This window comes from Thermobia domestica, chromosome 3 (assembly GCF_964235325.1).
Source record: "Thermobia domestica chromosome 3, izTheDome1.hap1.1, whole genome shotgun sequence".
Lineage (NCBI taxonomy): Eukaryota > Metazoa > Arthropoda > Insecta > Zygentoma > Lepismatidae > Thermobia > Thermobia domestica.
The window spans coordinates 82337514-82349644 of NC_137456.1; the positions used below are offsets into that span (position 1 = coordinate 82337514).

Sequence of the window (12131 nt, forward strand, 5' to 3'; positions counted from 1 at the left end):
CTCAGACCTGTAAATCGATGAACGATTCGGAATTCTGAGTAGGTATGTTACATGATACCCTTGTGAGCAATCCATATCAGAAGTATGTCCCAACTAACAGTGAGAATTTGTTTGGTTGTTATTCTTTCTTATAAGCAAAGCTGTAAAACGTTTTCGGTATTTGTACGTTGTAAAACAACGTAAAATGTATTATGTTTCCTGTAATCATCACAAAATTATAGTTACGTGTGTATGAATTATTTGACGGCAGTTGCATGTTTAGTAGTGCTACCATCTATTGTGGTTATTTGTACTTGAATTATGTTTCTCAAAATTATTTTAATTTAAATGTCACAAAATGCATAAACCTCCGTAAATGAACTTTCCTTCACATTTCCCTATTAATTCATGTAGAATACATATTTCAATAACTTTTCCTATTCCTACGGATGTATTCACAATTGTGAAAACTTTTCGTTCTTAAAATTCCAAATGGAGACGTTGTTGTTTGTGCTTCTAATAATGCAGTGTTAGCAGTAAACAAGATTCTGGAGGGTTAACTTTACCTTGTGAGCAAATCGGTTGATAACAACAGAGTGTTTTAAATTAAATTAACCTTCTTGAATTGGTTATCTTCTTCTAACCCACTTTAGAGGTTAATAACAACCAAACACTGGATTGTTTGTACGCATTTTCCAGTAACCTTCTTCGATTGATTACCGGTGATCTTGTAAAATTAACCTTTTTTTGTCTCAGAAGGGTTGTTGCGAATTATTAACTGGTTCTAGCAGCCAAATTGTCAATTAATCTTCACTAGGTTACCACTTATTTTTCTGAGTGTAACGTTCCAGATAACATTTAAGCTGTAGTTCATCCTCCATTAGTGCCCTGGAGGAGAATGGTCAGTGAAAAAAATAATCAAAAACGACCAATCCTTCATTCAATTTACTACATTCATGTTTTTTTTTTTCTGTATATACGATGCATCAGAAATAAATTATTGATTTTAATTATCCTAAACTATTTTCACTCATGACAATTACGATTTTTATCGCTACACTATATCATTCTAATATTCCATTCGAAGAAGTACACAAAAGATTTGTGTACTTCAGATATACATCGATGAGGTTGTAGACAACACGTGGATGTACTACATTTAAGTGATATACGTAAATTAATGAGCTCTGAAAGTAATTTCAAGTATCGGGAAAAGAATTACTAATAAATTCTCTCAAAGCCAAATATTCCTTTCTTGCAAAGATTAGGCAGAACGGGAATTCTTGTTCTGCCTAGATATCAGACCAAAAGTCTGTTACAAAATGCTGAAAGGTTATTAGGTAGAATAGGAATTAGACGAAACGGGAAGAAACAGGGTTGAATAGAAAAACTACCAAATTTTAAATGCAATGATTTCATATTTTAGTTTTGTGCTGAGAGCGGTGAAATTATGTATTAAGAATGGTCACATCTCAAAAATCTACCAATATTACTAATAATATATTGGCTCTCTTGCAAGTACTGCTTTATTTTCTCCCAGTATTGCCATAAGTATTCAGTGTTCCCAACAATGGTTAGCTAAGGCCCTACAACTAAGCTAAAATATCCTTACTTTTAACCGAAAAGTCCCTATCGCAATATTGATTTAAATATTAATGCTGAATATATAATCATACATTGAAAATGTCATTAATTACTGAACATATAACTTTCCTATATAAAATTATGCCACATATGTTTTTACTCACCAAAAAATCCTCATACGTGTTGATGTTTCCTCTCCATTATATTTTTCTGAAAGCATTCAAATGCAAGCTTGTATTTCACATAGAGCCCTTTTCTAGTACTACTTGCTTCGATTCTTATTGCAATCAGTTACTTATTCGTTGTAGTTTGTACTGCACTTTGCCGTGGTTACAGAATTAACCTTTCCTGGTAAATTGATTGATTGATTTTTTTTCTCCCATCTGTTGCAAATCTAAAAAACTTACCTTACCTCTTTTACTATAGTCCTTATAATTCGAAACATAACATCATCATTTTCGCGACATTTCAATCTTCTTAGCCCATGATGTATCCTTGAATCACTATGACAAGGAGCAAAAAGTATGACGTCACACGATTTTAGTCTATATATCCGTAATTACAATAAAAAGAAAATACATATCAAACCGAGAACCGGAACATCTCTGTTTACGTATATGAAGGTATCGGTTCTTCTTCCATGTCAAATAAAAGGAGAGTAATAAAAGAACCTTCTCGTCCTTTACCATTTCTTGTACACATTCAAAATGAACATAGTTCTAAATAGTTTGAAATAAACAGATCTAATCTGCTGCTGTCTAATATAATTATAGCATCAATAAGATTAAAATTTAATATTCAGTACTTACTTCGTGTATCTTGACGCGTCTCTTTCAGTAGGTCGTAGAAAGGATTCGTGAAGTACGGATACAGGAAGTGATGAAACCCTCGCTTTGCTCTAACATTGATTCCTGCTTCTTGCAGTGTAGATAGAATAGTTTCAGCCACTTCACCGTATTCATTCTCCGTTGAGTAGAAGAAGGTAACCTTTAAAGCAAAAGAAACAAAAAATTTAAATACCACCTTCTTATTTATAAATTATGGCTTTTTTTAAAGGTAAATTATAGACTTCCAGTTAAGCAGATACAGCATCATTCTTATTTATCCTAGGATCATTGTTTATACTTCATTCTCTTCAGCATAGAACAACCTTTCAAATGATACCATTCTCATTTCCCTAACATGTATTTGAGGCAGGAAATTTTGAGAAACATCGAGTGTTTTCTGAAGAAAGTAAAATTTTGAGACCCTTGAACCCACCGATCTCAAAATTAACTAAAAAATACTAAGGGATGTACTAAATATGTGTACAAAATTTCAAGCTTTTATCTTGAATAGTAAGGACATGAAAAATGGTTTGGGTACAAAACCTCGCGGACCTAAACCTCGCCTGGCCAAAACCTTGTGGGCCAAAATCTCGCCTGTCCAAAACCTCGCACGCCAAACTCTCCCTGGGCCAAAACCTCGCCGTGCCAAAATCTCGTCATACCCAAAATCTCGCCTGGCCAAAACCTCTTAGTCCTGATCTAGGAACACAGAATCTCGACTAGACTAAACTACGCGGGTCTTAATCTCGTATGGGAAGAAATGTCGTCAGTATCAAACGTCGTCACTACGATTTCTTCGATATAGAATGCTCTATATATTTCTCTATGTATGTATTTGGTAATAACACATAATTGCATTAAAATAATGAGAAGAAAATTTCTAACGCGTGCTTTGAAAATCTATCCTATATGAAAATGAAAATGATTATGTTTGTGATATATTTCTTGAGCCACACGACCGAAATCGATGAAATTTTCAACATAGAGGAGTTTCGGTCCTCTGATGTATTTTATAATTTCATTTTGACGGCACAGCGAAGGAGAGAAGAAGATATTTAAAAATAAATGAAACTTAATAACTCTTGAACCACTAGACTAATCTCGATCTACTTTTCCACACAGATCAGGTTAGAGCCTAGCATGTTTATATATATATATATATATATATATATAATTTCACTTTGACGGGAAGGGGAAGACATATAGAAATACATAAAAATGAAAGTGGCTGCGTTTGTGTCTTAATAACTCTTGAACCACTCGATTGGTCTCGATCAAATTTTCAACATATATGGGGTTTGAACCTGGGATGGTTTTTATTTCACTCTGACAGTGACCTTAGGAAATTCTAACAAAATCTAATAATATTTATGAAAGTATGAAATAATATCTGAGTTTTTACGTTCCTCGATTATGTCTTGTAGGTTAAAGGAGACGTAGATGATCAGGATGAAGGAAATTATGGAATGAAGTAAGTGGGAGAAAACGGGAATACCCCGAGAAAGCCCACGCTCATGTTATTTTGTATGTTCTTCTTTTCCTTCTTTATTATTATTATTATTATTATTATTATTATTATTAACTTTATTATTATTATTATTATTATTATTATTATTATTATTATTATTATTATTATTATTAGTAGTAGTAGTAGTAGTAGTAGTAAAATTGAATTGCACCTTAAGAAACTCATTGGGTAACTTTTAAGGAAAGGTTTCATTCCATAAAGTTTTAACTAAGCGAGATTTTGGTCCGCGAGGTTTCTGGACGGCGAAGTTTTAACCAGGCGAGATTTTGGGCGGCGAGATTTTGATCACACAAGATTTTGGGCGGCGAGGTTTTGGCTTGGCGAGATTTTGGCCCGCAAAGTTTTGGGCGGCGAGGTTTTCGCCAGGCGAGATTTTGCCAGGGGAGATTTTGGCCCGCGAGATTTTGGGCTGTGAGGTTTCGGTCGCGAGATTTTGTCCGTATCCCATGTAAAATACTTACCAATGAGCCCCACAATGCCTCAGATTATTTCAAAAGACCCGGATATAATATAAAAATTTCCTGAGACAATCCTATTAATCCTAAGATCATGGTTCGTACATCATTCTCTTCAGAATAGAACACCCTTTCAAACGGTATCATTCACATGTATCAACCATGTATCTGAGGCGGGAAAATTGAGAAGGAAGAGATTTTTTGTTAAAAATATCCTCTTTGTTTACCTTTTTGTTCCTCTGGATATCCTGTTTTAACGTAGAGAAGAATCTGAAAAACTACCAAGGGGTACACTGACTATGTGTGCAAAGTTTCAACCTTCTAGATGCAAACGTAAGCCAGCCGAAAAATAATTAAAAAGGCATACAAAAATATTTTTTAAAGTTATGACGTCATAGCACCATAGAAAGGCGTGAAACCTTAATTCTACGTAACGTATTCTACAATGCCACCAGGCTTGAAAAAAAAAAAAAAAAAAAAAAAAATTAAGTAAAAACCTTCATTGGTACCATTTTAATCGAATAATGAAGACACTACCCACATTTGCTTTGGTCCGTATCCTTCACCTTATCGAATACTCATGGTTACCTAATTTCGAAAGTTCTTTTTGTTTGCCAAAGTTAACGGTAAAATTGGTGTAAGAAATTATGGCAGTAAGACTGTTTAACTGTTTATCTAGCATATTGTTCTTGATTTGTTTGGAATTTTCTGTTATAATTGAAGACTTTGGGGTAGGAACCGGTCATGTCCAAAAAGTGAAAATGTAAAGGGGATTCCTTCACAAGGATTTCTCCTCATCCGATTTTCTTCAAACCTGGCACATATATACTAGACCAAAAATAAATCGACATGTATTTTTTTGTTTCTTTCGGAAAGTAGATTAAGAGCGGCAAAGGAAACCTTCCAAAAAAAGGGCTCCTTTGATTAAAAGGGTCACATTAAAGAAACGAAACTCTGACAATGCAAAGATGACTTCAAAGTAGGAAATACGAGTTTTGTCGTTTTTCCCAGAAAAAGGTTGCAGGGGCAATGGTCCCCTTCGATATGACAAAGGACTCCGCACAATCCTTTCGGAAGTTGGATTTCGGTGGAATTGTTTGAAACCATGACATGTTGTAGATGTTGTGTTCCTAAGACAAAATCTCAACGGGCACAACCACAAATCGCTGACCATTTGGCCACTACAGGGGCACTTTTTTTTTAAAATCAGCCAAAAAAAACGACATTCTGGATTTCGGTAAAAATGACTAGAACCGTGATATGTTGTAAATATTGTGAACCTCAAAAAAGGCTTAATGGGCACAACCACCAATCACTTATCACTTGGCCACTTTTTGAAAACAGCAGAAGATAGTGTGATATTCTGGATTTCGATGGAAATGACTGAAACTGTGATATGTTGTAGATGTGATCCTGAGGATAAGTGTCAATAGGCAAAACCACCAATCACTGACCGTTTGGCCACTACAGGGTCACTTTTTGCAAACAGAAGGTAATGGTATTCTGGATTTCGGTGGAATTGCTTGAAACCGTGATATGTTGTAGATATTGCGACTCTGAGAAAGGTCTTAAAGGGTACAACTACCACTCACTGATCGTTTGACCACTACGAAGCTACTTTTCTGAAAGCAAGCGAAGACAGTGATGTTCTGGATTTTGGTGAAAATGACTGAAACTGTGATATGTTGTAGATATTATGATCCTGAAAAAAGGTCTTAATGGGCACAACCCATTAATCACTGATCTTTGGCCACTTCAAGGCCACATTTTTTAAAGCAGCTGAACCGAAGACAGTGATATTCTGGATTTCGGTAAGAATGACAGAGACCGTGATATGTTGTTGATATTGTTGTCCTGAGTAAAAATTCTCAATGGACACAACCACAAATCACTAATCGTTTGGTCACTACAGGGCTACTTTCCTGAAAGCTGTCCAATAAACGATGGTTTGGATTTCGGTAAGATTGAGTAAATTTGAGATATGTTGAGGATCTTCTCATCATGAGAAAAAGTCTTAATGGGCACAACTATCGAATTACGACTGTTTGGCCACTGGAGGTCCAGGTTTTTTAAAAAAAAAAACAGCCGGGTATAATGGTATTTTTGATGTCGGTGTAAATGAATGAAACTGTGATATGTGGTAGATGTCAGAGCCTGAGAAAAATTGTCTAGAGCTTTCCAGGGCTTTCCTTTGTCCCGTAAGATGAACATATGAATTTTTCTATGCTTAAATCATGTTGACCGCTACTATCCCCATCCCTTTTCTGGGTTGTAGGATATGAATTTTCAGGTTTCATGGAATTCTACCAAAATTCCAGAGTATCCTTACCTTCTGCTGTTTTAAATAATGTGGCCCCGTAGTTGCCAAATGGTCACTGGTTGGTGGTTGTGTCCATTGAGACTTTTTCTCAGGATCACAATATATACAACACATCACGGTTTCAAGCAATTCCATGGAAATCTAGAATACTATTACCTTATGGCCTTTTGTTTAAAAGTGGCTCTTTAGTGGCCAAAAGTCAATGGTTGTTAGCTGCGCCTGTTGAGACTTTTTCAGGATATCAATATTTACAACATATCACGGTTTCAAGGAATTCTACCAAAATCCAGAATACCGTTACCTTCAGATCTTTTTTAAAAAATGAGGCCAGCAGTGTCAAGACGGTCAGTGATTAATGGTTGTACCCATTAAGACCTTTTCTCAGGAAAACAATATCTACAACATATCATGACAGTTTCAGTCATTTTCACCGAAATCCAGAATATCACTATCTTTGCTTGCTTTCAGAAAAGTGGCCTCGTAGTGGCCAAATGATCAATGAATGGTAGTTGTGCTCTTTTAAGACTTTTCCTCAGTGTCGCAATATCTACAACATGCCACAATTTCAAGCAATTCCACCGAAATCCAGAACACCGTTACCTTCTGTTTGCAAAAAAGCGACCCTGTAGTGGCCAAACGGTCAGTGATTGGTGGTTGTGTCTATTGACACTTTTTCTCAGGATCATCATATCTACAACATATCACAGTTTGAGTCATTTCCATCGAAATCCAGAATATCACTATCTTCTGCTGTTTTCAAAAAGTGGTCCTGTAGTGGCCTAGTGATCAGTGATTGGTGGTTAAGCCTATTAATATTTTTTTCAGGATTACATTATCTACAACATATCACGTTTCTAGTCATTTTTACCGAAATCCAGAATGTCGTTACCTTCGGCTGTTTTAAAAAAAGTGCGCCTGTAGTGGCCAAAAGGTGAGTGATTTGTGGTTGTGCACGTTAAGATTCTCTCTTGAAAACACAATATTTACAACATGTCACGGTTTCAAGCAATTTCACCGAAATCCAATTTCCGTACGGATTGTGCGGAGTCCTTTGTCATTTCGGAGGGGACCATTGCCCCTGCAACCATTTTCTCGCAAAAACGACAAAACTCGTATTTCCTACTTTGAAGGCATTTTTGCATTGGCAGAGTTCCGTTTCTTTAATGTGTCCCTTTTAATCAATGAGGCTCTTTTTGAAAAGGTGCTCTTTGCCCCCAGAGGGCACAGTAGCTCAGTGATTAAGCACTTACCTTTGGTGCGTGGCGTCTTGGTTTGATCTCGGGCCAGGAACATTTGTTGAGGACAACATCGTGTGCGTGGGTTTTCTCGGAGTACTCCGTTTCCTCTCATACTTTTTTTATTCCAGCAATTCTTCCACAATTATTCATTTGCCTTAATCATTGTCTCCCTTCGCTTAAACGGCATAATCGTGGGACGTTAATCTGAAAGATGACACCAATGACACAAATACTACTGTTTTCTGAAATCTTTATCACAAAAGGGTTGCAGTAATCTTCTATTACTTGCACTGAACGAATCATCATCATCATAGGTATTCTGCCATTCTGGTAGGTCACTTGCCGCAACTGAGAAGTTTTCATACTCCAGCCTTCAGCTAACCTCTTCGTCTTTACGTAATATTTTTCTTTTTTGATATTGTCTACTATTTGTAGTCTCCTTCGTCCCATCCCTTTCTTTCCTGCCACCATATCATCTAGCACGTCCATCATGATACAGTTCCTTCTTAGCCAATGTACCAAACACTTCCTCTTCTTAATAATATCTTAAATTGTTCTTTTCTCCTTTTCTATGACACTCTCATTCTATTTTCTAAACGACTACTAAACAGTGCACATCTTTTAACTCGTCGATATCACTGTCTGTTATTGCATATAGAATTCACGGTTATTATAGACTAACTAAGATCAACGAAGTTAAATTCCGAAAAATCGACCGTTCAAGGTTACACGTAGTACATCCAGCAGTTGATTGAGGCTTGACGTTGAACGTTGTACGTGCAACAAACATTTTCACTGAACTTCGTTCAACAGTTGAACATCGTTGGTGCACACGACTGCTAAGATCTCATATAGTCCTCAATCGATGAAAATGTTACAATGACGTTTACAATAGTTTGTTACTTCAAACTTCTGGAGATTCCTATAATTTGCAACAATGCTTAAAAATTGAGCATTTACCACAAGCACACCATTTTAAGCAGCATACTTACCAATTCTATACCCAATTTTCATATCTCCAGAATGGATTGAAATATCAAATTGAAATAAATGCAATTATGCCATTTATGTCTGTAGGCTACTCATTATTTTAGTTGTATAGAAAAATGTAGTTATCTGCTGCCTGGTGCAATATGTAAGTAATCTTACAAGCAGAAACACTTAAGAATTCAATTACTGGTACAGCCTTAAAGTGTATCCATGATGTAAGAACATAATATTGTTATTTGATCAAAGACCGTGAAAGTACAGTAGTGCACCTTTTTTATGTTTCATTTCTATATCCTCACTACTTAATTATAATACAAGAGTAATGTAAATTCTATAATTTTTTGAGTTTTTAATTTGTGTTCAAGGTACTGTATCTAATTCTTCATTATGTTATCAAGCAAAAGAAACACAATTAAGAAAGCAAAATAAATAAGTTATGGTGTCTTGGCGATACTTACACAATCTGCGCCATTAAAATAATAAACGTAGTATGAGGTGGCACGAAAAGGTCTTGTCGTGGCGAATTCTGTAGAGGAATTTAAAGCTTAAAATATATAAAACGATCATCAAGCCGTTGTTCTATATGGTTGCGAAACGTGGTCGCGTACTCTGAGGGAAAAACGTAAACTGAAAGTACTTGAGAACAAGATCCTGAGACGAATATTTGCACCGAAGAGGAACGGGAATGGGGAATGGCGGAAACTCCATAACGAGAAACTGCATAATTTACACACATTACCGTACATTGTTAGGATCATCAAGTCTAGGAGGCTCAGGCGGACAGGTCATGTAGCCAGGATAGAAGAAATGAGGAACGCTCTCAAAGTCTTAAGTGGAAGATCAATCGGAAAACGACCATTAGGAAGACCTAGGCGCAGATGGGAGGACAATTATTGAGATGGATCTCGCAGAAATAGGAACACAAAGTAAAAACTGGATCCAGATAAGGACAGAAGTCGGTGGTGGAGCTTTTGTGAACGCGGCATTGAACCTCAAGTTTCCATTGGCCATAGAGTTAGTTAGTTAATTAGTTAGTTAGTATGACGTATGAATAAAGATCTACTAACCTTTCTTGCTTGCTAACTTGGGCAATATCTTACAACTAAGTACTACCCTTCAGAGTCAATTGTATCGGTTCGTGCAACTCAGCAAGTAAGTGTTATATTGATATCCACTGGAACAGAAATCACTCATATGCAAAATTTAAAGCCTGCGTGTAGAGATAAAGTGCTTCACGACAGAACAGTATGTTGTCATAGTGAAAACTTACCCGTATAGACAGGGCCGTGACGAGGGGGGGGGAACGGGGCAACGGCCCCGGGCGCCGAAGTAAGGGGGCGAAAAATTCGATAGAAAAATGAAGAAAAAGATAGGAAAAATTGCTTGGAATATATGTATGGGGGCGCCGTCATATACTTTCGCCCCGGGCGCTGATTTTCTACGGCACGGCCCTGCGTATAGATGACAAACGTGTATTGTTCGGTGCAGCCAACTTACTAGAACAGAAATGGCGGGCATTTCAAAGCTTGAGTTTTTTAATAGTGCATTCTTTGCATAAATAGATGAATAAATCAATTTCAGCTGAATAAAAGCTATCAACTGCGCCAAACTGACAAATGAACGGCACACTTTTGAACGCTACAAAAATTAGTCTCCACTTTTTTTTTTTTTTTTTTTTTTTTTTTTTTTACAGAAACTACACAGAAGAGTTTACCCTTTTCTACGTCATTACCTATTTACCCTATTTTATTTAGCCTCATATGATCTATCAATTGATATCTAGTTTATCTTCAGACAATATTATACAGTGTGATCAGAAAGCAACTATGCAGTTTATAACGTGCCGTATTTTATTTTCCATAAACCACTTTAAACAACTGAAATTAACTCGAAGCTAAACTTCAATGTGATGGAAGTTACAAAAGATGCTGGAAGTGATCCCCTGTTCAAATATGTTAAACAATGAAAAATGTTGTATTACTAATTGACAATCATATCAGTCATCACTTAGCACACCAGCACACCACAACATGGCACTGCATAGTTACTTTCTGAACACCCGGTATAGTTACACAAAAATCAAAGGTTAATAGAAAACGTTAAATTTTGGTTCTATCTCATGAACCATATTGTCCACTTCACCTTGGTAGGTCATAACGAAAATCTCGATTAGTGTATATACTTCATGATAAGCTTTATCATAACAGGTGGTCGATTTTCTCGAAAACTACACCTGAGGATTTACATTCACCTGTTGTATTTTGTTCAGTTTTATGAGATCTATATCCACGACCAAAACTATATTCACGAAGAAATTAAATCTCGAGTGAAAGCAGGAAATTCGTGTTATTAGTCAGTTCAAAAATCTTTTATCGTCGCGAATTCTGTCGAGGAATTTGAAGCTTAAACATATATAAAATGATAATGATGCCCTGTTGTGCTGTATGGTTGCGAAACATGGACGCTTACTTTAAGGAAGAACGCAGATTGAAAATACTTGAGAATAAAATCCTTAGACAAATATTTGGACCCCAGAGGAACAGGAAAGGGGAATGGCACAAACTTCATAATTTGTACCATTTACCGGGCATTGTTAGGGTCATCAAGTCTCGGAGGCTCAGGTGGGAAGGTCATGTAGTCAGAATGGAAGAAAGTAGAAATGCTTTCAATGTCTTAACTGGAAGATCAATCAAAAAACGACCATTAGGAAGACCTAGGCGTAGATGGAAGGACAATATTAAGATGATCTCGCAGAAATAGGAAGTAGAAACTGGATCCAATTGGCTAAGGATAGAAGTCAATGGAGAGCTTTAATGAACGCGACATTGAACCTCTGGGTTCGATAGGCCATATATTTAATTAGTTAGTTAATGAGATTTACCAGTTGGTTTACCTGTCATCTTTGGATATTTTTCCCTGTTAAACGCTAATGATACATAGAATTTAAAGCAATTTTAACTACTTTTTAAGACGCCATTTACCGTATGCAAATGATCGTCCAGAGACGGCGCTCGCTTATATGTTCCATTCTGTTCTTCCACCACTCTTTAGTGACAATCTGAAATTATAAGCGGTTAGAACAACTAGAAAACGCTATTATCTCAGTTTTGATGGATAATACAACAAACCCTCATAATTTTCCATAATATACATTCGTCACTCTAAATTAAGAGTGAGTTTTACAATATGCGATTCACCATATATAAAGTA

The 12131-nt window shown here is 36.3% G+C and overlaps 1 protein-coding gene across 1 annotated transcript in view; it reads right to left on the minus strand.

Moving 5' to 3' along the window:
- Nucleotides 1–12131, minus strand: part of LOC145680557 (guanylate cyclase 32E) — a 966530-nt gene that overhangs the window by 269589 nt on the left and 684810 nt on the right. Inside the window, exon 4 of the mRNA XM_081751189.1 lies at nt 2373–2550. Coding sequence (XP_081607315.1) covers nt 2373–2550 — 178 coding nt within the window. The remainder of the gene's footprint in view (nt 1–2372; nt 2551–12131) is intronic.